Here is a 23,922-nt window from a genome sequence, read left to right on the forward strand (position 1 = left end):
GCAATGCAGTGGTGAATTCTTTACCAGCGTATGTCAGCACAAAGAATAATCATTCAGGCATGCAAGAGATACCTCTGGTAGTGGATTCACTCAGATCAAGTTCTACAAGGCCATCATTTCATACTCCATCAGTCCAAGTTCATAGTGACCACGGATGCTTCCCAGATTGGTAGGTAGGGGCATTTTCTGGAGAGAACAGTCCAAGGCACTTGGTTTCCCAAAGAGGCCAGCTTGCATATCAATGTCCTAGAGATGAGAGCAGTACTCTTAGAGTTGCAGGCCTTCCAGGACACACTCCCTTGGGACAGTTGTGATTTAAGCACTCAATATGTTGGTAAATTGGTACATCAGCAAACAAGAAGGGACCAGACCTTACCCCTTGTGTCGAAAGGCACTCAGAGTGTGGCAGTGGGCGATCTCATCCAACCGCTTTCTCATAGCAATGCACATTCTTGGGAAGTCCACTGTGATAGACAAATTGACAGGTCCATTCGTCTACCTCACGGGTGGTGTCTCAGCATGAAAGTGGCAGAAATGATTTCCCATCCGTGGGACCAGCCTTGCAGCGATCTTTCTGCTTCTCCCCTAAACAACAAATACAGCAACTACTTTGCCTGATTATCTCCCGCTGCAACACCATGTGGGCAGCAGTGCCCACTGCAACTGAGTGAGAGCTGTACAACTCTGAGTGGTGGATCACTCTGCTCGTGCATCAAGGAATAATGCAGCTAGCTGCAAGAACTAATGTGAATTGCAGGATACATTGATCATTGACACTTCGAACACACTTTGCGGACTCTGGTTACACCTGGGTATATGCCTGTCTGAGGGGTGCCCTGCCTTTCATCACCCCTGGGGGTGTCCCGCCCTCAACGATGGCGTGGCTGGGGAGTCAAAAGAGCCCATCTTCACAGTTGGCCCCTCAGTCTACTTTATCCTTACCTGCCAATTCCCCTGATTTTGAAATTTCTACAGAAAGCTGCTAGGTTGAAGAGCAGAGTCATCCTCATTGCACCTTACTTGGCTTTGTCAGATTTGGTTCCCCTTCCTGTGGCCTCATTTCCTTTACCAACCTTAGATTCTTTTTATTATTTATTTTATTTATTTACATTTGTTGACTGGGAAAATCCGACTGGACACAGGTCCTTTTTTAGCGGAGGCCCTAGGAGAAACGCTCCACAATAAAAACAACAATTAAAAACAATAATTAATTACAAGTTACAAGAAGTATAGGTAGGTTTTGTTTAACAATAGTAGTAAACAGTTGTAGTTCAAATTGAAATTATTTATTTAAATGGTACAACATTTATATCATTGATGCCATAAAGACTAGCAAGTATTTTAATAGCTGAGCTAGCAGCTATTACCCTGGAATAACATTGGCTAAGATGACAGCTGAGATATAGGTTTACAAGCAGTGAATTTGGCTGCATTCTGAATTCTGCATGGCTGGATTCTGAATCTGATTCCAGACTTCCTTTCACATCCGACAGATGTGGTTCACCCGTACATCTCAAACCTCAAGCTAACAGTCTAGTATCTCCAATTCCGTTAATATCCAGACAACCAATGCCCGCTTCCCTATCTTGTCATATTCTTTTATCTTTCCATAAACAGTCTACAGTAAAGTTTTATACAAGTAAGTGGAAGAGGTTTGTTGTCACAACAATATCACATCGATAGCTTTTCATCTCTGATACATAACATACTTGAGTTTTTAGCATTATCTTTGATGAGGGGGCGCTCCTCTACCATTAAAGTTCAGTTAGCAGCAATATCTAATTTTCATATTGGATTTGAAAGTTCTTCTGTGGCCTTTTCTAAACTTTGTAAAGCATTCTTAAGAGGCAATCTCCTATAGAGACCCCAGGTATAAAGTTCCTACTCTACCATGGGATTTGAACTTGGTACTGTATAACTTATTTCATTCCCCCTTTGAACCAGCAGCTAAATGCGATCTTAAGTTCCTCACCTGGAAAACTATCTGTCTAGTGGCCATTACCTCTGCCAGAAAAATTTCAGAACTTCAAGCATTGTCATTGAAACCTCCCTATTTGATCTTTCATAAACATAGTTACATTACGTACCATTGCGTCTTTCCTTTCCAAGGTGGTGTCAGAATCCAATATCAGTTAGTCTATTAATTTGCCAGTATTATTTCCTAAATCTGCAAACAAAGATGAATATATGTTGCATTTATTGAATGTTCACAGACAGTTACGTTTTTATTTACATAGGACCAAAGAAATCAGAAGAGAGGTCAATTGTTCATCTCATTTGCAGATTACAAATTGGATTTGGTCTCGAGGGATAGAGCAGCCTTTGGCGCAACTGTACTCAGGAGTATCCATCCTGGATTTTAGGTAGCTGGGACTTGGTCCCAACAGTTGAGGACAGAAAGAAAATTGACATCATCAGGTAAAGAAGTTATGTAGTCACCATAATGTTCCATCTCTGTTGTCCGTTTTCAGTCTTCCTCAACTTTCCGCCCACCAAGCCCCCAACCCTTTTCACAATAGATTTCTGAAAGAGCAAGATATTGTAGGGACATCTTTGTCCTTTATGTTGAGCTCCAGACATACTTCTTTCTGTAGGATATATATGGATTTGTATGTTTATATGCATTCACATTGGCAAATATTACTTTATGTAAATCAGCAAACAAGATCTGAGGTATGTTAGGGGTTGGTGCATTATGGGTAAGGGAAAAACTCGAGAGCTTTTTGGTTACCACGACCTTTAGTAACAACTGAGTCAGATCCGTGGTTTGGATGCAAACCCAACAGTTGTGGAAGAATGAAAATGGACAACACAGATGGAATGTTATGGTGAGTACATAACGTATTTTTACAGTAACATATTCCACTTTGTTGCTCCTAGTCGGTACACTGCAGCTACACAATCTATAGTAACCTTCCTTGTAGACCTCTGAGGTCTGTGAGTAAAGTAAAAGAAACAATGTTCATATTGTCCCTTGCACAAACAGAAGCTGTAATGACCTCATGTGCACACCTGTAAGGTTTGACTGTGATAAAAATTAAAGTAGTAATGGCCACACAATCCACAGCCCCGCCAAACACACAACCTACAGCAACCTTTGGTATACACACACCTTTGCAGGGCTGATTTTGGAATGTTTGTGGTTGAGGGCAGAGGCCATTACAGCTTCTGTCTGTGCTGGGGACAGTATGGCCAGCTTTTTACTTGCAAATACAGTGCAACACTCCCCCATGCTAGATACACACACACACACACACACACACACACACACAAGCAAGCATAATGACAGTGCTGAAGATGATTGTGCTAGAAGATGACATAAATAATTGTTGGTCTTGTACTGCAATGCACACACACATGCCATAGCAGTAGCAGTTTTGCATTTATTTCAGCAAATAGCAATACATTGTGCAACACTAGTGCTGCCATATCTGATCAGTGACTATTCTTTAGCAGTCATCTGACAGCAGCAGAGGTAAATAACTTTTATCTATCTCATTGAGGAGTCATGTCTACCCATCAGTATCCCTGATTTCACAGACTGTCCATGATTTTGTTTCATAATTTTACTCTCTCCCTTTCATAAAGTTAGTTTTGCTGGTAAACCATTCAGGATTACACAGTCAGTAAATCCAGACAGCAAGAGTGTCATACTGTATATTCAAAAATGCATATTGATAAAAAAATGTTATTCTATTAACTTTTTAAATGTGTTAGTTACTGATTTTGAGCTTTTATTCTGCTGTTACTTTTGGCTTTGCACAGAATTCCTGAGCAAAGAAGTTGAGAGTTATAGTATCTGGCAATATTTATTTATAAAGCTCCCTGAAAGAGAAAACCATTCCTGAAGATTGGAAGCATCAGATCTTAAAATCCAAGGTAAGCACTGAGATCACTCACTCTGTGTTGCTGATCTTTAGTGCTTACCTTGCTCATGTTCATTCTCTGATTATCACCCTTATCCTGACAAGGTCATATCATAATACTGTTTCAGTTAAACAGTATAATGGGAAAATTAATACATTTTTCTACTCATTTTTCCCCAACCAGCCGCAGCTTTTGTGGGCCCCCACATATGAAAGGATGATTAATGGGCCCCCCTGCAGCCACAGCTATTGCAAGTGCTTAAAGCTGGATATGGTATTAGTTTTAGTGGAGAGAATGTTCAACATCAGAATTTAACTAAGCCAAGGGCACTGTGGCAGTGGTAAAACATTTAATGAAATTGTGAAGCCTTTACGTGACAAAACACTGTTGCTATAACAAAAGATATCTTTGAATTTTAAAGACAGTATAAATAAGAGGTATTATTACCAACCTGGTTAATTAACTACACAAGATTGCTGTACTAGCTTTGTTTTGGTTTGACAAACATGTTATTAAATATCAAAATGAGATAACTTGCTGTGGTTGGGGGCCCCCAGAGATTGCCGGGTTCAATGGTGCCTAAAGCTGGCTATGTTTTCCGTTATGGTTATCTCAGTATTGAGGCAAACTTCTCAGCCATATCTGCCAGCATATCATTTGAACCTCTCCTATTTGCAGATAGACTGGTAAATCAGTTATATAAAAGATTCTGCATCTCAGACTCCCTCAGACATACATTGACTTCAGTTAGGGATATGAAGTTTGCAACTGAAAAATTAAGCTTGCAACCATTTGAGCATTTCATTTCATAAGAATTCACATACATGGAAGGCTCTTTTTAGATGCATTTACTATCGCTGTAAGAATTTCAGAACTGATGAACATGTGTAAAGTGCCATATATCATCTTCCACAAGCCAGTGCTCTTTATAAAAACAAATCACTATTTCTTTTAAAGTAATTTCTGAATTTGCATTGTTAATCCATCAAGCTAGCACTGTTTTTATGAGGGACTGTTGCTGCTCTTGCATCAGTACACAGGAACAGAATACCTGCATTGAACTACACATGAGAATTTAGACAACTGGAAACGGTTGACAGATTCACCCTGTTTTACATTGTTAGTAAGCTTTAAGTAATTACTGCAAAGATGACTTCTGTGTTGAAGCTTTACTCTTATTGTGGAGTCCTTCACATGCCCCATTACCCAGGTGATGTACCTGAAGCTAAGAACTGTGTCAGGTATTAGCGTAATTTCAATGTTTTTCATAGCAAGTCATCTGATCTGCATTTGTATTACTCTAAATATTAATGTGCTTGTATTCTGTGGTATATCTGTCAACTTTACAAAGGCATCCTTGCTTGTAATTAACTTTTATGACTGTTGCCTCTGTAGAAAAGGGAATATAAATGCCTGATAACAGTTTAAACAGATTATTGTTGTACGGCAAAGAAAATGACTAAAGATTTAGTAGCTAAATTACTGAAGTTGTTGCTGACACGTTTGCAATATGAGTAAAGGGGTGGGGTGGGGTTGTAGGTTCTCCTCCAAAGAAATACAACAGCTCAAAATAGTACATTTTTATGAAGTTTATCTTCACAGTTTGTCTAAATATTTCTTGTGAACTTGTAACCCTTAGTATTTTAATGCTAATAAGCATTTTATTCTATTTGCAGAGGCTGTTGGAAGTTGCCTTGGAGAAATGGGACCTGTTGATTTCTCCACTATTGCACTTGAAAATAATAAAGATGCTCTGTATTCCAGAGCTGTTGAGCTCTTTGATTTAACAAAGTCAGAGTTTAGGTGGATTTTTGTTGTACTGAATTTGTTAAATGCCGCACTGACTGATAAGTGGTAAGTATAAGTCTTGAAAATATGATTAATACAGGTTTAGAACTTTGAACACATAAATAGCTACTACTGGGTGCAAGCATCTTTTGATATTACTGTTGGCTTATGAATCTTAATCGATTAAACTTGTGTTCTGTCTCTGTTGTTATGGCAGAATTATTTAATCTGACAGAGTTATGTTATAAATCACTAAAATAAGTAGTTTTGGTAACCACAATATGTATTACCTGTCTAGTTATTTTTCTGTTACTCTAATGCCACATTAACTTTCATTTGTTCTTTACTACATAACATTAGACTGCTCCTGATTTACAAATACTACTTTCTTTTTTCTTTTTTGAAATTTACAGTTTAAATTCAAGATTGTCAGGGCAATTTTATTGTAGAACTGTCATCCAGGCACTATTTGGATCTCTTTAGCCAACATCTTCAGCTGTATTCCAGTCCACCAGTCTCTTTTTTCAGGTATCCTCCTGCACTGCTGATGTAGAAAGAATGCCAGTAAAAGGAGAGGTGGAACCCCACCCACCTCAATTTTTTGTTACTGTGCACAGAATCAAACTTGAATGGTGTTATTTTTTTCCTAAGATTGCAGACTTCTTGTGGACTCCCTAGATGGCTGGACACTGATCAACAGCTTAACTTCAGCTCTCCCAGTGCGGGAAAAAAAAACTGAGAGATAAATACCAGGAACTATGCCAATTCTAGAAAATTCAGTTACTGGCTAATAAGTACCCAATGCAGAAAACCAGTAGCGTAAGCAAATCCAGTGTACTTTAATTAAAACGTATGCAAGAGCTGAGTGCTATAATTACTAAAAAACAAATTTGGGATATAAGAAAAGCCAAAATCCTAAAACAAAAAGTTGTGTTACAAAGAACAAACATGAGTGAATGAATATATACACTTGAAAAGAAGAGGTGCATTTAAATGTGGCAGGTGTAGTTTTTGTAGTTTCATAGATGTGAGTGTTTTTTACACACCCAGTGACAGGGAAGGAAGTTAAACTAACTGCATATGGCAACTGTGAAATACATAGTTCAGTCTGTTTTGCTGTATGCAAAGTATGTCAAGCATACTATGTAGGTAAAACAAATTAGAAGTTTAAAGAGCACATTTCCAACCAATTGTCAGAATTTATTTATTTATTTATTTTACATTTGTTGATTTTGCAGAAATAAGAAAGTAGTGTTAACTAATGCTTTATATAAACATATGAAAGAGAAAAAGTAACACACTTAAATTTTCTATTCTTAAAGTAGTAAATGACACAATTTGTGGAGTGAATGTTAAAGATAGGACAGAGGTAGAGGAGTTGACTTGCATTTTGGGTTACTTATGTTGTTTGTTTTACTTTGCTTGAGGAAGCCTTAAGGGGTGAAAGTTTTTACTAGCAGTTTTAAGTCTGAATAAGCGTTTGTATCGAGTAGTTCATGTTTCCAGTGACTTTGTATTGGTACTGGTTAGTAAGTACACTGCCTGGATGCCAACAGAGAAGAAACTAAGAGAGCCTGAAAGAAAATCAACTAGAAATGATGTAGAGAAAACATTGACCGGGAAGAATCCTGCAGCTATTCAGCAAAAAGTTGTTAAAGCTCCAGTCATATGTCCTCAGAACTGATTAAAATTAATGAATCACTGAAGGAGTATATCAACTTAAATATCAAAAGACTGGAAAAAATGGAAGGAGCTTTAAACTGCTATTTAGATGAACTGATAAAACTGCAAAAATCAGAGGTCGAAATGAGGAAAAGGCTGGCTGAGTATGAGCCTGCTCAAGAAGAGATGTTTTAAAAAGTGGTAGAATTGGTGGACAGAGCACACAGGGAAAACCTGAGATGTTCTGCTATATTAGAGAAGTTGGAAGGAACAGGTTATATTATTTTTTATGAAGACATAAATAAACAACTGGACTGGTATTCCACAGCAGGATTTGTTAATTGAAAGGGCACATTGTGTGCATGCTCCAAACCTGGCTACGAGAAAGCAGCAATACCTGTATTTGTAAAGATGTAATCCTACTAGCAAAAAGAGTTTATCCTGAAAAAACTGTGATGGGCAAAGTATTAAAAGTTGGCGACAGTACAATGTTTGTGGAAAATAATTATTCACTGTACACCATTTAGAAGAGAAGTAGATTTATTCCAGCAATCAGGGAATGTTGCGAGACAGGTGTGATATTAAGTCTACTGTATCCAGCTGTCTTCAGGATACTTTTTTTCCTGGAAGACAAAGTCAAAGTCATTTTTTGTTGCAGAACAGGCTAAGGAAGAAATATAAAAGTTTATTCAACAAAACATTAACTGTCAAGCAGAAAGGAACTTTGCTTCTTATTCTTTTGATAATAAGGCTCTTAGAGAGACAATGCCAGTGAAACCATTTCCAGTGTTTCAAAGTAAAATACTTGCAAGTCAGAGAAAAGCACAGGAGTTGACTAGAAAAATCAAGAGTACCATGGAAATGAATTGGAGTTTGGAGTTAGGACATAGTTGAACAGGAGGAAGACCAGCAATACAGAAATTAGTGAATAAATGTGAGATTATAAAGCATCAGTTTCATTTTTGAAATCTGGCTATACAAGAAAAAGTGGAAAGAATGCACTTTTTTGACTGTTTTAAACTTCTGGAGGATTGAAAGGCTTTTGCCCCATTTCATGTCATTAATGTTTGGAAGCACACTAAGGGGAAAAGGAAGGAAAAAGGCAACTGTAAGTAAAACTGTTTCTGTTCTTAACAGTATTTTTATAAAACTGTTCATTATCTAAATTACATGTTATATAGTAAAGCATTTTCAGATATTGTATGTGGTAGATACTAAGCAAACAGATGCCTTTTTTCTGTCTTCTTATTTAGTATTAAGGAATGTAGGCATTACAGTATTAAAAAGATTATGTTATGGCAGCTAAGGATATGTGGGAAAAGACTAAAAAGATACAAAAACTACTGAGAGACTGAAGCTCTTGTCTATGGATAGGTACAAGTAGTAAAAAAAAGTAGTCCCTTTAGTTTTATACACAGGTCAGGCATATCTTTATCTACTATAGGAGAAGGTGTGGATAGTAATTAATAATGAGTTGAAGGATTTTATCTAAGAGGGGAAGAAGGCAATAATCAATTGGGATAAGTTGATCATTTCAGTAGAACAAGGTGGTTTATGATTTTCCAATTTGAAGGGGATTTTTAGAGCTACACAGTAAAGGCTCCTTTACATAATCCAAGTGTAAATCTACAATTCAGAGTGGAAAGGGATGATGCTGAAATGGGGGGGGGGGTAGTCAAGAAGTGAGGAGAGAATGAGATTATGAGTGTAGATCCTTTGGAAATAGCAACAGTCATACAGAATATTGTATTCAAAAGTAGTAGAAAGTATTATAAGAATTAAGCCAACATAGGAACAGAGAATTGGAAATTCTGCTGATAGGGGTGACTGCAGTTAGGAGTCTAGAGAATAGCCAAGAGATAGCTGGAATTTACTGGCGGAAACTGGCAAAGAAACCAAGGTATTGGGAACAAGTAATTAGAGGGGGAAAGATAACAGAATGGGATGATGCCAAGAATACATTTGGATTGAAGGCTAGGGACTGCTTTCCCTATCAGCGATTGGAGTATAGGCAGAGATAAAGAGATAAGGCAGTCCGAAGTGAAAGACCTACAATGTTAGCAGTTTAGCTGAAGCTAGAACGGAAGTTGCTGTTAAAAAAGGGATCGTTAGAAGGGCATGCAAGATATGGCACATTAACTGTATGAATCAGTCAGAGAATGTTAGAAAAGACTGGGAAGAGAGATTTTATAAGCAATTCAAAAAGAAGCAATGGGAGGATATATATATATGGTTCCCAAATATGCAACAAAGTCTAGAAGATTTAGGATTTTTGCTTAGAAGTGTTTGCATAAATATTTTATACTTTAAGCAGACTTGTAAGAATTTTTCTTCTGGTAGATGGCAAATGTTGGAGGTATGATGGGGAAGAAAGAGAGGTAACTGGAAACATTTGTTTTGGGAATGTAATGAGTTGGCAGACTAAATATGCGCTACAAAGTACTCTGTCAGAAATGCTGGGTAAGCAAATGGATATAACTAAAGAAATTATTTTTTAAGCTGGGATACAGGATCCGAATTCCCTAGACATAACAAGACTTTAAGTTTAATTCTGATGTCTGCCAATAAAGCAATTACAAGAAAATGGAAATCGAGGTCTAAACCAACCATAGCTGAAGTAGTAAATATTTTAACAGAGATAAAAGAATTGGAAGTGGAATATTTAGAAATGGGTAGGAGCAAATTTTTTTTTTTTTAAAAGGAAAAAAGGAAATTGTGGGAACAATACATGCAGAAAAATGTTTTGGAAGAGAAATCAGGTTTTAAGAAAAGACTATTTATTTATTTATATATATATTTTTTATTTTACATTTGTTTGATCGGGATAGTCTGACTGGATACATGTCCATTTTCAGCAGTGGCCCAGGGAGAAAAGCTTCAAAACATAATGCATAGAAATTATATAGACAACACAAAAGCATAATACACAGAGAAGTTATATTGAGAATACATAACACAGACAAGTTACATACTTTGGCCTAGCAAGCAATTATACACAAGTTCATTTGTAACTTAATATAAGGTTGAATAATACAATTGTGGTATAGCACTTAAATAGTGGAGATGGTGTTAGTCAAGTTTAGAGCAGGGACATGGCCAGTGTGATTTAAAATATTTTTTGAGACTTTTTTTTAATAGAGAAAGTAAGGATTCTAGAGTAAGGTCTGCAGGAAGTACGTTCCAGATTTTGCCAACAGAGTTGGCAAACAGAGCATCCCCAACTGAGTTATTGGATTTGAATGTTGAACCAGAAGTCTGTTAGATGAGCAATGTGGCCTTAGGTTACTGTAGGGGCTAATGATGTTTTTAAGTGCAGTTGTATTTTCAGGGTGGTGAAGGACTTTGTGCTACTATAAGCTGGTTGAATTGCACTAGGGTGGGTAGTTCAAGCCACCCTAGGATATTTAGTTTTTGACAGTGGTGTGTCCTATATGCCCAGCCTGTAGCAAGTCTAGCAATGTGGTTGTAACAGCAGGATAGTTTGATTTTGTTCAGATTGGTGAGAAGAGGGGAAGCATAGAGAAGGGAAGATAGTAGGTGAGAATGGCAATAGCAGTTCTGGCATGACGGATAAGGAAAGGTTTGATCTTGTAAAGGGAGCCAAGTTTTTTATTAATGTTTGGCATGCAAATCAAATTTGAGGTTATTGGCTACTATAACTCCCAGGAGTTTGGTTTGGACATCCGGGGAGATGATAGTGCCATTATTACATTTTTTATGATAAAGGATGGCGGGGAGGACCTTTGAGTGGGGGAGAAAAGAAGCATCTTAGTTTTGTTGGAGTTTAAGATCAGACAGTGATTGGTGAGCCAATTTTCAATGGTATTAAAAGTATTCTGGGTTAATGTCAGTACCGTTGTTGGGGAGGTAGCTGAACAGATCAAGGTGGAATCCTGTGCGTATTGAATGCAGATAGCATTAGGGATGATTGAGTGGAGGTCATTAATAAAGATGGAGAAAAGTAGGGGTCTTAGAATAGAGCCCTGGGGGACTCCTAGGGTGATGGGTAGACAGGTAGATAGCTTGTCTTACCAAAGGACTGCTAGTTGTCTTCCAGATGGGTAAGATTGAAACAGTTGGAGACAAAGGTGATTTAAGGAGAAGGCCTGCAGAGTTTAAATGAGCAATTGGTGGTTAACCATATTGGAAGCCTTGGAAAGATCAAGAAAGAGTACTGAGAATGATATGTTGTTCCGGTTGCAGTTAATGACAGAGAAAGAGAGGAGAGCTGAGGTGGTACTATGGAATGGCCTAAAGCCGTGCTGAGAGTCAGCTAGCAGCTTGTTTTGAATAAGATAGCGCAGAAATTGTTTTTGGACACATTTCTCCATAATTTTAGCTTGTGGTTACAAAATCTCTCTCTCTCTCTCTCCCTAGATATATATATATATATATATATATATATATATATATATATATATATATATATGAAGTTTGACAGTTCAATGGAGCTATCTCCTCTATGGAGGGGAATAACATGGGATATTTTCCAGATTGAGGGGATGGTAGCTTCGGAAATAGTTCTTTTGATCAAGATAGAGGTAGGGTATGCTGTGACGTCCGTAGCTTTTTGCACTCTACGGGGAGGAGGTCAGCAGCTAGGGCCTTGATTAGTGAAGTGGGAACAGGTTGAAAGCTAAAGGAGAGTTAGAGTACTGGGTATATTAGTCTCTGAATTAGAGGTGGTAGGAGTGGGTTGGCTAGCTAGAGACTGCATAGTCTCTGTGAAGAAGCTATTGAAGGTGTTTGCAATGTCCACCGGAGATTTATGGTTAGATGCAGATGGGGTTGGAATAGAGGTTTGGCCTGGGTGCAGAAGTTTGTTTAATCCAGCCCATAACATTTGAGGTTTGTTGTGGTGTTTTTGTTGCAAATGGCAGTGGAAGTTTTTTTGTCTAGAATGATAGACTTTTTAGTGTCATTCCTTAGCTGTCGATATTTAAGTTGATCATGTGGGGCTTTTGTTGAACGCCAAGTGGCCCATGCTTTGTGAGTATGATTTTAGATTTGGTTTCTTCTGAAAGCCATGGTGCAATTTTTGTTTTGGTTCTGATAGAGCAGGCAGGGGCATGAGAATCAAGGGTGGCAAGGAATTTAGTACTGAAGTGATCCATCGCTTCATTCAGTGGAAGTTGCTTTAGAGATGACCATTTGCAAGCCTTGAGTTCATTTTGGAAGTTGGTGAGGTTAAAGTTCCTATTGTTTTATAGATGGGCTAGTGGGGTTTATCTGCCTTGAGCTTAATTATGTATGTAAGATAGTGGTCACTTATGTCATCAGGCAGAGTCCCCTGACTTATACGTCTGGGGATTGCTATTGAAAAGTATCCAATCTAGGGTACTCTCTTTACTATTGAGTTTACTAATCTTGGTGGGGGAGTATATGGTCTGTGTAAACCCATATAGGTTTACATGTGCAGTAGGAGATTCTGAGGAACAAGTGTTCCAATCGATGTTAAAGTCTCCAAAGACAAAGGTTTCTTGGGGGTAGTTACTAGATAACCATTGTAGGATGTCTTCTAGGGTGTTAACATTCTTACCTGGGGGAATGTACACACAGACAATGTATCTGTGTTTGTTTTTGTTGATTTGTAGTTTGGTAATAAGAATTTCTGCATTATTAAGCTGGGGAGGGTGTAGGGTGTCTAAGGTAACAGGGTAGAGTTGTAGAGTAAAGCTACCCCACCACCCTTTCTTGTGGACCGGTCTAATCCACGTATATGATACCCTGGGGGATAGTACCTCATTGTCCTTAGTTGTAGGTTTTAATCAGGTTTCTGTGAGACATAATATATCTGGGGAATGAACTGCTAGGGAGGGCATTCAGGTTATGGACTTCATTATTTAAGCTTCTGATGTTTAGATGACAGGCAAGGAATGAAATTGGGGGCCTATTTGACAGATTTATTAGAAGGGTTATTGGTATGGGATCTAGGCACAGCAGGTGAGGATGGGCCAGGGTTAGGGTGGATGTCCCCATGCATTGTGAGGTTTTAGTGTAATCTGACTTTTCATTACAAACATGAACTAATAGAAATGCTTTTCCTTCTTCCATAAGACTCTACAGAAAAATTAAAGTTTGTTTCAAGTTTTTGCATCCTGCATTACTTGGAGTCTATCCATTTGGATTTAAAACCTACACAGACTGTCAGCAGGCACAAGATGAAATGGCTAAGGGAACATAAATGTTGGAGGTAAAAGTCTATGACTGAAAAGAAGCAACCAGTCAACAGGCACAGAAAAGCAAACCATGGATACTTTTAAGGTGATTTTTCCTCTGGAGCCCTTTTTTAATGCCTTCATTTGTGGGTAGCTACAAGAATTAATGCTTCTAAAGCCATTTGGAAGTCCAAAGCTGATACAAATATATAAAGCATGATATAAGTATATATTTTTTGCTTTAACTGTTAAAGTGATATTTAACAATCCTGTACTGCTCTTAGATTGTAGTTTTTAACAGTATTTTGCAAGAGCTGTGTTTTGTGAACATATCTCAGGGTTTAGTTCCAAGGTTTCTTTACTTGTCTTTACTTTTGTTTTGATTCAGTCTCCATTTTATTTAGGTGTGAAATCTTGGTCAGTAGCTCTTTGTGTTTGTCTGATTGCCCTGAGGGTTTAACTTTATAAAAGCCTTTCATCCTGGTGGTATAAAGGAATTAATCATGTAGGTTTCTGTTCTTTTGTGGCATCACCTGTGGCTGGTTACAGGAATTACTGCTTCTAAAGCCATTCGGAAATCTAAAGCTGACATATGTATATATTTTTTTGCTCTGTTTCAGTGATATTTAACAATCCTGTGCTACTCTTAGGTTGTAGTTTTTAACAGTATTCTGCAGTAGCTGTGCTTTGTAAACATATCTCAGGGTTCAGTTCCAATGTTTCTTTACTTGTTTTTACTTCTGTTCTGATTCAGTCTCTATTTTTTGTCCCACCCACCTGCCCTATTCTTGTTGTATTCTTAAAACTTGGTGGCTTTTGAGTTGCCCACCTCTACTATAAATCTGATATTGGACACTCCTCCCAGTCCCTTTGCATCAGCTCATTCTGTTGTGTACAGTGAGATCATTTGGGAAGGCCCCCACCCCCTTTGTTTTTTAACCTAGAATGATCTTGTTTCCTCCCCACTTAACTAAAAAAAACACTTTATTCAGCTGCTTATACTGTTTTTGTCTCTTCCTACTTTATTACTTTATCTTGCTTTTACTGTTCTTAAAGTGTTCAAGTGCATTTATTCTGTTGCATTTATTACTGCTTGTTAGTAGCCTGATGAAATTGTAATTGTTACTCTAAGCATGATGGAATTTTAATGGTTACTCTAAGTGTCTTAGTTTTGGTTAAAGGACTTGGGCTCAGGCCAGTTATTTTACATTAGGAAGGTTTGTGGTCTACACTCTTGTGGGAGGAGTGGGTGGCCTCTGCCCTTCTGAGCTAGGAATTACTGGGTGATGGCCTATTGTACCTGTTGTTCTAAATGTCTTTGTTCTGGTTTAAGCACTTGGTTCCAAATCAGTTATTTTACATTAGGAAGATTTGTGGTCTAGACTCTTATGGCGGAAGAGTATAGCCTCTACCCTACTAAGCTAGGAATTCCTGGTTGTAGGCAGATTGTGTCTGTTATTCTGTAAATGTTTTAGTTCTGGTTTAAGCAGTTGGGCTTCAAACCATTTACTTTACATTGGGAGGGTTGTGGTCTGGGCTCTTGTGGTAGGAGAGTATAGCCTACACCATTCAAAGCTGGGAATTGCTATTTAAAGGCATGTTGTGTCTGCTGTTCTGAAAGTGTCTCAGTTCTGGTTTAAGTACTTGTGTTCTGGACTTTTGTGACAAGAGAGTGGGGCCTACACCCTTCTAAGCTGGCAATTGCCAGTGAAGGCTTATTGTGCATGTTATTGTAAGTGTCTTTATTCTGGTGTAAGCACTTGGGTTCCAAACCATTTACTATACATAAGGAGGATTTGAGGTCTGAACTCTTGTGGCAAGTGAGGATAGCCTGCACCTTTCTAGCTGGAAATTGTAAGTTGAAGGCCTATTGTGTATGTTGTTCTGAAGTGGCTTAGTTCTGGCTTAAGCATTTGTGCACTAAAAACAGTTGTTTTACATTAGGAGGGTTTGTGGTCTAGACTCCTGTGGTGGGAGAGTGTGGCCTACACCCTTCTATGCTGAGTATTGCTGCATTATTTCAACTGCTTTCTGCTGTTGTGACTGATTTTATTCACTTTGAATTTCTAGTATTCTGCATTTTATAGCATAGGTTAGATTCAGACTTGCTGGATCTAGACTGTTTGGTATCACCTGAGCACAAAAAAATAGCTCTGCGCAGAGATGAAATATCTGAGGCATCTGTTGCTTCCAACTAACTTTAAGTGCCTGTGTTTGCTCTAATATTGCACTTTTAGTTTGTATTTGCATTCCACTATGAATTATCTGAACTATTTTTGTCACATTTTACTGTGTACTGTACTAATTCAGCTGTAGCACTGCTCAGTTCCAGGTTTGCTATTCCTGGGTCTGTTTTGTAACTTCTGAGCATCAACTTCATGCCACCTTTGTTGGTGAAGGTCCTTCTGCACCCTTGTGTGAGGAGAGTGCTGTCTGGGTTGCATCTAATTGAGGGTGATTGGAGTACCACTCAGAGAGTGCATTCTTTGGCTAGTTTGAGCTAAAAAGGGTATTTTATTGTTTTATTTAAGCCCCACGTTTAGTGCTTCATTGTGTACTGCCAAATAGTGGTGGTTACCATTTGTTGTTATAGATGCAAACGTTTTGTATGTTAAATTTTCCCTTAGCACTTTGCTTGTGGTCCTCCAGAGATTTCTTGCAGCCCTGCTGTACTGTCAGGTGGAACACTAAGCCTAGCCTCAGAGGTACCAACACACCTCTCACCCACTAGCCACTCCCAAGTCTGACCTCTTTCCCCGATCAGATAAATTTACCTATCTCTGTGGATGGACAATTTTCCACAGTTTCTCCAGCCAGCTTGGTCAACGTGGGCATCTTGAGGCAGTGTAACAGTTGTCTCATGTTCACTGACAACCCCTTTAGTCCTAGTCCACACAAATATGTGTGAGAGATGCAGCTGTATTAAGAACCTTGAATCCATGCCCTCAGACACACCAGTTAATACATACAACAATGAGTGGGTTGCCGGCATGCACACCTCACTTCCTACTCCACCCAATTCCGCATCACACATACCTATATATGCAGAGGTCTTCACACGAAACATACCTAAACACCAGAGACCCTCCCAAAAATAAACACAGGCATGCTATAGATCAGTGTGTGTATGTCTCTTTAAGAAGCTATCCAAGGGCTTGCACAAGTGTATAAATACTGAGCATGTGTGAGCCTGACTGCCATTTTGTAGTAAGCTGTTGAGATGTAAGCGTGTATGTATGTAAGGTATGTCGGTTAATAAGTTTGTTTACATTTAATGATGCTGCTATCCATCCTCATGTGTTTCTATGTAATAAAGCATCTTAAATGAATTGCTCCGCATGCTTAATCTTCTGTGTATAGGGAGACGAGCGGCACATGCTACACATATTTCCTCTGCAAAACACATTACACATAATAGCTCAATGACCAGTGCCTCACCGGTCAAGCCCTTAAGGCAAAAAACAAAATCAAACATGTTAGTTGTAGGTGATTCCATCGTGAGACACACTAACGTCCCTCTTACCAGGCTGGATAAGGAAAAGGTCACGGTCAGCTGTCTGTCAGGTGCTAGGATGCACCATATCACACATGCAGGTCTGTCAACAACAGGTACTTTTATGACTCTGTCATAGTCCATGTTGATGTGAACGATTTGAGATGTGCCTTTCTGGAATATATGAAGAGAGACATGACTGAGCTCTCGGAATATGTCTCTCAGGCAGGTATGTCCCTAGCCTTAAGCAGCATTCACCTAGGATGATGCCTCACTACAAACAGAAAATGATTAATTTCAGTAATTGGCTTAGTTTCTAGTGTCATTCTAAGGGGATCCACTATCTGTCAGCCTGGGATGATATAATCAACAGACCTCGATGCTTTCCCAGAGATGATTTTCATCTGTAATCCATGGGATTTTAGCTACTGGCTAAGGCTCTTGCCACCCCCGTAGTGCCTTTTTTAGGTAGTGTCTCAAGGACAAAATTCCTAATGTAAAAACTCCATCTAAAAACAACCTTAAGGTAATGCTGCTAAATGCTAGGAGTCTCAGCACGAAACAGCACTCACTGGTAGCTGTTCTCACCTTGGAAGATGCAGATATTTGTGCAGTCACAGAGACTTCATTCAAGGCTGTGGAGAGCACCCCAGCCATACTGGGTTACACCTCCTTCCACACATTCAGACCTCAAACTGAAGATGTGAAACTAAAGGAGGCAGTGTATCAGTATTCATTAAAGATAAACACACCTCCAGATTGGTTAAACAGTATGATTCCCTGGAGACACTTCAGGTGCAATTAATTGTTGGTAGGACACCTATTCAAGTTGTTGCCAGCTACAGGGCCCCCTACATGAATCAGGACACCCACTCTGCATATTTCGATCTACTTGAGTTTATCAAAATACATCTGAACACCATGGTTAACTCTAACTACCCATCCATTGACAGGCTAAATTACTCGTGCTCAAGCTCACTTGCCCAAAAGTTCCTTGACTTTAACTCCAGTAACCTGGACCAGCTGGTTGACACCCCCACAAGGGATGCCAACATCCTGGATCTGGTGCTTACCAATATGGCGGACCATTGTAGCACCCCCACTCTGAGGTCCTCCCTGGTTGAGATCTGACCACAAATCTGTGTCATTAGAAGTAATGATCACACCTGCCCCCCCCCCCCCCCCCAGCACCAACTAAACTACAGAATGGTATAAATAGCTTCACTGCACCTCCTCCCTCAGATAGAACTGGCAACTATGCCGAGCTCTACACCAATGCTTTATACGAACACCTGGATACCTGCATTGACTGGCCATACCTGATAGGACCAAAACAAGTTTCTCAAGGAAGAGGAAACCTGCCTGGTGCACAACTGCCCTTAGTAGACTTTACAATGAGAGGAAGAAGTTGCTGTCTAAGAGTAAGGAAGGGAGCAAGACCTCCCAAACTGGAAACACCTCTCAGCTTAAACAAGCAAATAAGACTTCTTGTGAAGTCCTCCAAAGCAAACTACGGGTCCAAATTTGCTTCCTTAACAATGGACAACCACAAGGCATTCTTTATTTACATCTATAACCTAAAAGGAAAGGCCCAGATTTGTGCTGAACTGGTAGTTAATAATACCACATATACTGAGCCTGTGGACATAACTAACCTGTTGGCCGACAGGTTCTGTGAAAACTTCACTGCCTTGTCCCTGTCACACGTACCCCATGACATCCCTACCATCTGTTCCCTACTCTGTATCTCTAAAGAGCAAGTCGTGAATGCCCTCTCTAAGGCCAAAAACACAGCATGTGTGGGAGCTAATAACATCCCAGGCTGCGTCTTACATCGGCTGCAAACTTGAATTAGCAACACTATTGGGTACTCTCTTCAATAATAGTCTAAGAACCGGCTTCGTACCAGCTGAATGGAAACCGCCACCGTTATTCCCTTGCACAAAGTTGGTGCTTCCACTGACCCCGGGAACTGTAGACCTATTAGCCTGACTAGCTGTATCTGGAAGGCCATGGAGTGAATCATCATGGACCTTATCAACAAAGATATAGGTAATCTCCAAACATTTGGATTTGTCAAAGGGAGATTAGGCCAGTTAAACCTGGTAGACTTCTTTGAGACGGTCGTCAAGGCCCTGGGCTTAGGGAAATCTTTGGATACAGCCTACGTGGACTTAGCCAAGGAGTTTGCTCTCCCACTCAGGCATCATTGAGAAACTCACCCAACTAGGCATCAACCCTTGTATCATTAGAAGGGTCACTAAGTGGCTCACTAATAGAACCTGTATAGTCACAATAGAGGAATCCACCTCCAGGAGCAGACCTGTAACCAGCGGTGTTCCACAGGGATCGGTCCTGGGAACTCTGCTCTTTGGAATCTATTTCTCCAAAGTACAAGCAAAAACTAAAGGTTTGTGGCTGACAGAGTTTGCTGATGACTGCAAACTGAGAGTGGTCATAAAATCCCCAAATTATGTCAACATCCTACAAGAGGGTCTTACACAAACAAATGATTGGTGCCAAATTCATGGCCTTAAACTCAATGTAAAAATGTATTATCATTCCTTTTGTTAAAAGTGATGTTCTTGCTAACTACCACATCAATAGCAACACCATATGTATGCACTCAGTGGTGAGAGACCTGGGCACAGAGGCTGACAGCAACCTTACCTTTGACCATCATGTCTCCACAGTGGTAAGAAGATCATACTCTATTGCTCATCACAAAAGTAAGGGCATTTCCTCCAGACAAAAAGAAGTTATAAACCTCCCTGTACTCTTCCCTCATCAGGCCAATGACTGAGTACAACACCCCTTTTGGTATGTACCTTTCCAAGCACCTGCAGCAATTGGAGAAACCACAGAGGTTCCTCAAAAGGAAAACTGAAGGTCTTCAGCATATGTTCTATGCAGATTGTATGAAATCACTGTCACTTTATTCTGTTTCATACAGACTACTCAGAGGTGATCTCTACCTTGCATACAAGCAATCTCTGACCCTGCTTTAAGTCAAATGATACATGGGTTACTTACTCTAAAGACCTTAAACTGGTATGTGACATTAATAAAACCTGCTGGAGGGACAGATTTGTCTCCCTAGAGGTTACCACACGTTTGGAACAAACTCCCACTTCATGTCAAACAGAGCACCTCTTTGGCCCTCTTCAAATGCAGTCTGGACAATTGGATGGGTCGGGGGTTCCATCTGTGTCCCTTTTGGACAGGGGCCATAGGTGCTGATAATGGAAATAAGGGTAAGAACATGGCTAGACTTGTAAGCACCCTAGGGCCATTAGCCTAGTAACTTCTTATGGTCCTGTGAAAATGATGGATAAAACAAAGTTGAAACCATTTTGGGGGGGAAAATGGAAGAATCGGTTAAAGAAATGCACTGGGAATATTAAATGACGGCAGTACTTAAAGATAAATGTTTATATGGGCAAAGATGTGATATCCAAATGTGAATTATATTCTAAATGGCACATTAAAATTGAAATCAATAAGTAGAAGAGAAAAAAATAATTATTTGATTACTATAAATGTAATAAAATAGGTATTGCTTGCCAAAACTTTACTTAAAAATTATTTTTCTAACAGAATAGTTGAGGCATACACTATTTACTGACTGATAAAAGTCCTTGTTTTTAAGCTGCATTTACTGTACTTTGACACTGGGGAAATAAGTAATTGTATGGTGATTGAAATAGAAAACTAATAAATTATGACTTGAAAACCTTTATGCAACATTGTATAAAGTTCTGGTAATGTGTGCTCTAGGTCTCGGAATGCATATAACAATAATGAAACCAGTAAGTTGATTTAGAATAGGCTAGATAGCAAAATTTGCAAATAAAATGAACTAGATACACTGAGGGTGGTTGGTTAAATGCTGTGAGACTGTTTAGCATAATTCAACCATATAACATTCACATTGGAACATTCTTTAAAATGATTGATTTCAGTGGCTATCAGGAAGAAAATAATTAATTCAGTTCATTTTTTTGTCACGTTTGCCATTGCATTTCAGAGTGAAGGTATCTCAGTCACTAGACTGACCCATCTGTTGTAAAGCATGTTGCCTTCCTTGATAAACTGTGCTCAATTGCATGTGTGTGGAGTGGAGAAGCTTGACCTTTTAATATGGATACATCATTTGAAGTATTCAAAAAAGGATAAGAAACAGTATGTTTAAAAATGTGCTGGCTGTGGGAATATTTAATTGAAGGTAAAAAATGATATGGTAATTGTGTAATTGTGTACTGACTGCAGGATGAACAGTCTGTAGAAATTAATATGAAAGCATGAAAGTAGGCTGGCTATCTGGCAACACACTGATAAAGGAACAGCTTCAGAAGTGACATGCTGAAGGCAGGTGAAATAGATAAATGATTTATAATTGCTTTGCAACCTGAAAACAGTAAATCAGAATTTGAATGATTACAGAGCTCTAGAAGAAGCTATACACTGCTGCTTGTCCAGAGCATTAGCTTTTTTGCATTGCAAAAAATGTGCATCATATTAGTATGCTGTTAATTTCTTAGGTAGTGAGGGACTTGTGTGGTATAATAGATCATTTGGGACAATATTGCATAAAATATGTAGAGGCACAAAAAGTGATGCAAACACACTGTAAAGGACCAATTTGTTATCTAAAAACAAGGATTATAAGTTAGGTTGAATACCTTGACTGTGACACAGTTTGACTTATTGGTTTAAAATATTGTTATGATTGTGGACTAAAAACAAGAGATGTTTCTGACCTATATTTGCCATAGTAATGCACAGGTAATATTACAGGAAACTCACCTGAACTGTACAGAACATGAATGTTACATAAACAAATGGGACAAAGTTTCATTGCGGGAATAATGCGAGAGTAAAAAGGAATGGGTCTTAGTGTTAATTAAAAAGAGTTTGGGAATAAAGATTGAGGAACAAATGAAGGACAAGCAGAGAAAATTTATAGTGGTAAGAGATTGTTGGCAAGGTATAAGAATTATACTGGCTGCACTGTAATTCTACTGAAAGCAGGCAAGATTTAAAGAATATTATGGGAGTTGTTAGAACCTTTCATTAAGGATGTATGGTGTAAGGATGTATGGTGTAAGGAGAGTGAAACGATATAGGAAATAAGGAAATATGGATGTTCACGTTTCACTGTTGCAGTCATCATATTTGGGTTATTCCTGCCAGGGTAGCCCACGGTCGGCCCGAATACCAGAGGCTTAGTGTTTCTGCATCGGTTGCTGTCACTTCAAGACTGACATCCGGTTGTCAGTAGTATAAAGTAAGGCAGCCAACGTCACTACATCAGTCTTTCTTGCCATGAAGCCCGAAGCAGAAGCAGTCCGCACGAGTGCCAGTCAGCCGCTACATGAGTTTCATCTACTGAATTGAAGCTGATGTCTTCTAAAGCTAAGTACCCCATTGGGCATCCTTTTTTCTTGCACTAAACGATGTCAGAAAAAGTTAACAATTGTCTCGCCTGTGGAATGCAAATACCACACCGAGACTTTCATTCTTACGGTGTCACTTGTTTAGGCCCAGACTACGATGTCCCTTGCTGTCGCTTCTGTGCTTTGTTCAACGCCAGAACTATCCGTCGTCAGGCCCTTATTGTAGCAAGATATATTCGCTTACAGTCCTCGAACTCCGATATGGCTTCAGTAAGCCGTCCAACAGCAGATCTTCTGAAAAAACATAAAGATAAAGACAGAGACAGACTGCACAGTTCCAGACCTACCGACGATGCTCCCATTAAGCTAGTCATCAGTTCTCTGGTCCTCAGTGAGGTGCTTTCGCAGCCCGTGATGCCTGCTTCTGTGGATTCTCAGGCAACTATTGAGACCCTTTTGGAGTCTGGTATGCCGCAAAACTATTCTTCGACTAAGAATCCTGCAGTCGTCTCTACCTTGGATGGGTCTGGAGCTGCTGAGCAGGCACTGGCTTCCGAGGAAGTCCTTCGCCCTACTGATTCTCAACACAAACTGACGTCTTCCTTCGTGACTACTGTTCTTTTGAAAACGACTGAGTTTCTTAGGCCCAGGGTACGAATCACACCCAAGAAACCGATGACCCAGTCTCAGGCACCTGCTTCCTTGCCTCAGTCTCAAATGCTTAAAATGGCCGAAGACCTTATCATGCTGATCAGGGGAAGCCAAGCTACCCCCTAGAAAAGGAAAACAGATCTGTTCCCTGTAGTTTTGTCTGAACAAGAGTCAGATGAGACTGATGGATCTGAATATGAAAACATGCAACCCCTCTCTACTTATGAGGATTCTGATGAAGAGGATTCCATCCCTTCAGTCTCTCCCCAGAGGATTTTTCCTTTTTTTGTTTCCTATTGGTTATAATGATAGGGCATTGTGCGTGTTTTTTTTACTATTTAAGAAAGCCTTATGTTAATTTAAATGTACTCTGATGATGCCCAGTATGGAGAGTGGGTGAAAGCGCTTAGTACGAACTATTTATTGTTTTTACTTTGTTCAATAAACGAGACCTTTCACGCAACTGGCCGGCTTTCTGTTTTAGTAGTTGGTTGTCTTGTTGTATCAGCTATCCTTTGGGGAAACCCTTCATACATTAAGGGAGCATTTCCAATGGGAGAGTCAGGACTGCCCTCAGTCTAAAAAGAGACTCCGAATTCTTAGATCTTCCACAGTATAGACCCTTGGCCATCTCCCCAGTCCTGGATTTTGTGGAGGATGTTTTCCTAGAATCCAGCTGGACTCCTGACACCCTCCCACCTACACCCAGAAAACCAGACAGGTACTACAGAGTCCTGACTCACACAAATGTCTTTTTAAAGATCCTACTGCTGACGCTGAGGTAATTTATCAAGGGCCTAAAGGGATTAAAGCAACCTCTGCTAAGAATCCCAGCCCCTCAGATAGTGATTCCCGAGCACTAGACAGATGGGGTAAAAAAGTATACACCTCAGCTACTCTTGCTATC

The 23,922-nt window shown here is 39.4% G+C and overlaps 1 protein-coding gene and 1 pseudogene across 3 annotated transcripts in view; both read left to right on the forward strand.

Annotated features, from left to right (window-relative positions):
• ATM (ATM serine/threonine kinase) overlaps nt 1-23,922 on the forward strand; it is a 3,174,581-nt gene that overhangs the window by 1,453,189 nt on the left and 1,697,470 nt on the right. For all 3 annotated transcript variants that reach the window (XM_044072618.1, XM_044072619.1, XM_044072620.1), the window contains one exon: nt 5,544-5,721. In XM_044072618.1, the coding sequence (XP_043928553.1) occupies nt 5,544-5,721 (178 nt within the window). The remainder of the gene's footprint in view (nt 1-5,543; nt 5,722-23,922) is intronic.
• Nucleotides 681-834, forward strand: LOC122802941 (annotated as a pseudogene).

Source organism: Protopterus annectens, chromosome 5.part0, assembly GCF_019279795.1.
Source record: "Protopterus annectens isolate FY-2018-M chromosome 5.part0, PAN1.0, whole genome shotgun sequence".
In the NCBI taxonomy this organism is placed as follows: Eukaryota; Metazoa; Chordata; order Ceratodontiformes; family Protopteridae; genus Protopterus; species Protopterus annectens.